This window comes from Setaria viridis, chromosome 2, assembly GCF_005286985.2.
Source record: "Setaria viridis chromosome 2, Setaria_viridis_v4.0, whole genome shotgun sequence".
Lineage (NCBI taxonomy): Eukaryota > Viridiplantae > Streptophyta > Magnoliopsida > Poales > Poaceae > Setaria > Setaria viridis.
In genome coordinates, this window is record NC_048264.2 from 7,371,375 (window position 1) to 7,375,536 (window position 4,162).

At 43.2% G+C, this 4,162-nt stretch overlaps 1 protein-coding gene across 1 annotated transcript; it reads right to left on the bottom strand.

Moving 5' to 3' along the window:
* Window positions 1-3,799, bottom strand: LOC117845444 (eukaryotic translation initiation factor 3 subunit E). Its single transcript, XM_034726494.2, has 7 exons — window positions 3,310-3,799; window positions 2,430-2,657; window positions 2,226-2,347; window positions 1,573-1,792; window positions 1,000-1,142; window positions 500-637; window positions 1-355 (listed from the first exon to the last, which is right to left on the bottom strand). The coding sequence occupies exons 1-7, from the start codon at window positions 3,670-3,672 to the stop codon at window positions 250-252; spliced, it is 1,320 nt and encodes a 439-aa protein (XP_034582385.1). The 5' UTR covers window positions 3,673-3,799; the 3' UTR covers window positions 1-249.
* Window positions 3,800-4,162: the final 363 nt, after the last annotated feature.

Sequence of the window (4,162 nt, forward strand, 5' to 3'; positions counted from 1 at the left end):
TAAACGCCAAACACATAAATCCGGTTGCATCATTCACTATAGTAGTACATAAAGAAGGATCACTTGTTATGAAATTCCGATTACAAAATACTGAAAATGTAAGCATAAGCTGTAGCAAACTGCAAACCACCACCCAGGTGTTCAAATACTGATGACAGTCACTGACCAACAACAGAGCTCCAAAAGTTTACAGCTCTTCCTCTAATGTAACTAATCCTTGGCACCTCAAAACTGTAGACTCTGCAAGCTTCACCGAGTTGCCTGCTGTGTTGCTTGAGCTGGCTCCACGATGTTCTTTGCTAGCATGTAGGTCCGCATGTTAAGGCCCTTCAAGCTCTCGATAATCTGCTCATGCCTGCAAAAACATGCATTCCACTGTAAACATACTGGCTACAACAAAAGATGTTAAACTAAATCACATTCTTCCCAAATGTGCGAAGAAAACATGTTATGAATCCACAATCAACAACATGGTGTGTTCATGGACAGAGCAACTTACACATTGACGTGATTGGTCGTCATGATAAGGGTTCCTGACACTGAATCGATCCTTGCATCCAGTTTTGAGCTCCTAACCAAGTTCATTATCCACAACTCTGCCTCATCATAGCTCATGTTCAGCTTCTGCGAAAGCATGCTGTCCATTGCAATAATATCAGAGGAACATGTTAGGACATTAACAACTATGATCCTATATGGTGCATATAATAGAATGCAAACCAACAGGTCTAATCATAAAACAAATGCTTGTTCCCAAATTGCACAAAACACAATGTTAATTACTATTCCTTTGGACATTACATTTATGGTGAACGGGGGACTTGAAAATCTTCTAGCTATATACTACAGAATAACCCAATCGAAAAGTTGACACAGGATCGGTAGAGTGACAAAACAATTCCTAAACGAAAGCATGCCAAGACTTTATAATCCAGTTCCCGCAAAATTAAGAGACATTTTCCATGTCATTGTAATGAGTCGTCAGGGGAAAAAACCTACCTGATATCAATGCACCGATGAATACGGCAGTAAGTCTCGAAAATAAACAGACGAGCATTTTCAAGGAACTCATCTCTCAAAGGGACAGTGACGAAATTTCCTTCTTCAATGCGCTTTCCCAGGAAAGGATCATTCAATATAACCTGGAAAGGTACACATTAGAACATGAAGAAGGTACATTAGATAGTTTGATAGCAAATCATAAAATGATCATTGCTGATTTTTGGGACAGCAATGCAGACAAGCAGACTATAAGCCCTTAAAATCCTAACTCACAAGCCCTCAAAATCCTAACTCATTTAAATACTTATTCAAATAGGACATGTTACTATACAGCTGATGCTGACATCCATGGAACGTATGATATACCTAAGAATAACTAAATTTGGGATTCAGAAGGACATAATATTTTACCAATGCGAAATACAAAAGACTTGATGGGTGAGGACCACTTTACAAAAAGATGTTTTGCGAAAAAAAATGACTCATTGTTTTTCAAGATTTTTGATATTCCAAGGAGCACGTTCAAAAAAAAATTGCCATAAAGGTTGAGAAAAACAGCCTCGACGTTACCTGCTCGCACTCCATGAGTTTCTGCTGAGCACCATCAAAATCATAGTTGACATATAAGCATTCCAGAAATTCAGTTATGGGATCCTTGTAGCTATGCTGCTCCTGCTGAATGACTTTAATCAGCTCTTTAAGCATATTCCTTCTCCTTTTGTTCACAACGACTGCAGTAGCTAGGTATCTCAGGAGATGGTGTGCATTGGTCTGAATAGCATTCAAGTACCTGGGGGGGGGGGGGGGGGGGGGGGGATGAATAAGCAAACTGACTGATGTACTTCTGGTAATATAACCTTAACACTAAATCAATAAAGAAAATAGTACAAACATCAAACTGGATTACATGGTAAGAGAGAATCAATTTGGATCAAGCACAAGTTTCCCAAAAACAAGTTACCAAAACCTATAAATGGAAAAACAATTTAGTTCTATACTTCCATGTATTGAATTCAAGAGTAACAACTCTCTCAACTTGAAAATGAAGCCTTCACCGATATTTGAATTTAAAGATTTATGAGCATATAACTGCAATATTAAAATGTGGAAGAATTTTTCATTATTTTTCTCACAGTTGCTAATCTCTAAACAAATATGACAGAATGCTAACATCTGTAACTTTGTAGCAACATAAGACAATGGAACTGTCATATTATACAAACCTGTCCTGGAAGAACAGATCAATGATCCCATTTCTACCATTCTCATGGTTGAAGAAGATGAAAAGAGCCCAATGCATCAGCCATATCCTGTTCTGGAGCTGATTAAGAGGTGATGAGAAGTTCTGCCAAAAATGAAGGGATAAAACAAAGTTAGTAATATAATCTATATAAACAACAACAAAGATAAAACATTTAGAGGAAAACCTTCGAATCAATTATTTCCTTCAAGCGGTTGAGTTCTTCCAAAGCTACATCCCAGTTCTGCATCAGAATTTCTGCTGCAAGCTTTCCCCAAAGGGCACTCACACTCCTCTCACTGTTGGTGCACAGAGCACGATACTGGTACAGGTAGTCAGCAGCCCCCGAGTAGTTACCACACTCAAACTGAAATTTAGCATACTGATACAAAGCCTCAATCTGATCAGGACCAATCTGCATTGTTAACAAGGATTGATCAGTTGATAAGAACATTACATTTCATATAATACAATTGCACATCATCAATGTTTCATCCGAATTCTGATATCAGCTATTTTGCACCGAGCTGCAACAGTTTAGTTTCTACATGGCTCCAAAAAAGTGAAACATTAACTTTGAAATGTCCCTTGCTACAGAACTGCAACGACGTGACCTGAACTAGCATCAATTATAAGCACACTAACCAAAAGAAACACAGTAACCTCCTACGAGACTAGTATAAGAACTACATATGTCCAGATTTTAGGCCACCTGCATAGGAGTACCTAACATATTGAATTATGCAAACTACCAAATTAAACCATCTCAGTCTCCCGTGATGTCATATGTAAAGTTGGAGCAGCAGTCAGCATCCAACTAATCAAGATCCCCACACAGCATAGTGCAGAACTAGGATCAAGTCACATGCTAATCATATGTACCCACATTAAGCAATAGTACATAACCTATCCCCAAAGACCTCACTGCAAAAGCAAATCAATTTCTGTTTTCCTAATGGCAAACACACAACCAAATCTCGCGACGTTCTTAAAACACGGAATCCCACCAACCTAAAATTATCTCGGAAAAAAAAAACGGGGCATCAGAAGAGGGTGAAAATCCGGACCTGGTACCGGTCCTGGAGCATGTGGATGTTGTACTGCTTGTCGGGCCTGAGCTCCTGCACGAGCTGCGGGTTCTGAAGGAAGGTGACGAGCGGGGCGGCGGCCTCCTCGAGCGACCTGAGCCTGGAGACGACCTCGGTGCGGCGCCTGACCATGTCCTCGGGGACGTCGTCGGTGCCGTGGAGGGACTTGTGGATGTCCATGGCGTAGTCGACCATGTTGGTGCCGCTGAGGAGGCGGATCTTGGCCTCCAGGATCTCCGGCTCCGAGTAGAGCTGCCGCTCCTGCAGGAACTCCAGGAGCGGGAACACCAGGTGGCGGTCCATCTGCGCCGCCAGCAGCGCGGTGAGGTCGTGCTCCGCCATGGCTGGTGCCGCGAGCTCTCCTCCCAGCCTCCCGGGGGCGGCTAGGGTTAGGGTTTCGAGGGGGTGGCGGGCTGGCGGCGCGGGGAGGGAGGAGACGAGGAGAGGGGAGGCCGAGATGGGTCGGGCTGGGTTTTTGTGGTTTTGTGGATCAGCTGCGGATCGTATCGCCCACCGTATAAACGGACGGCCAGATGAGGCCTTGCTTGGGTTCAGTCGTTTATGGGAAAATCCGATGCCCTAAAACTGATTTAAACAAGGGTAAAGACTAGTTTCAAGCCGGCCGTATATGCACGGCCGCCTCTCTCTACCGTACGCGTGCAGTGTTTGTGCATTAGGCCCACAAATCAGGCCATTCATTTCAATTCACCTGCCTCCTCTCTCTTTACGTTCTCCCTCTCTCTCCCCCTCTCTCCTCTCTCTCTAGAGATTTGCCCTAAGCGCCGGTCGAATCCGGCGATTTGGATAGGGATCTGCAAATCGGAGGTGGAGG

Coding starts and splice junctions, on each gene's coding strand:
- LOC117845444 (XM_034726494.2), bottom strand. CDS start 3,672: ATGGCGGAGCACGACCTCACCGCGCTGCTGGCGGCGCAGATGGACCGC. Junction 638..999: donor CATCGGTGCATTGATATCAG/GTAGGTTTTTTC, acceptor TGCAATGGACAG/CATGCTTTCGCAGAAGCTGA. Junction 356..499: donor ACGACCAATCACGTCAATGT/GTAAGTTGCTCT, acceptor ATGTTTTTGCAG/GCATGAGCAGATTATCGAGA.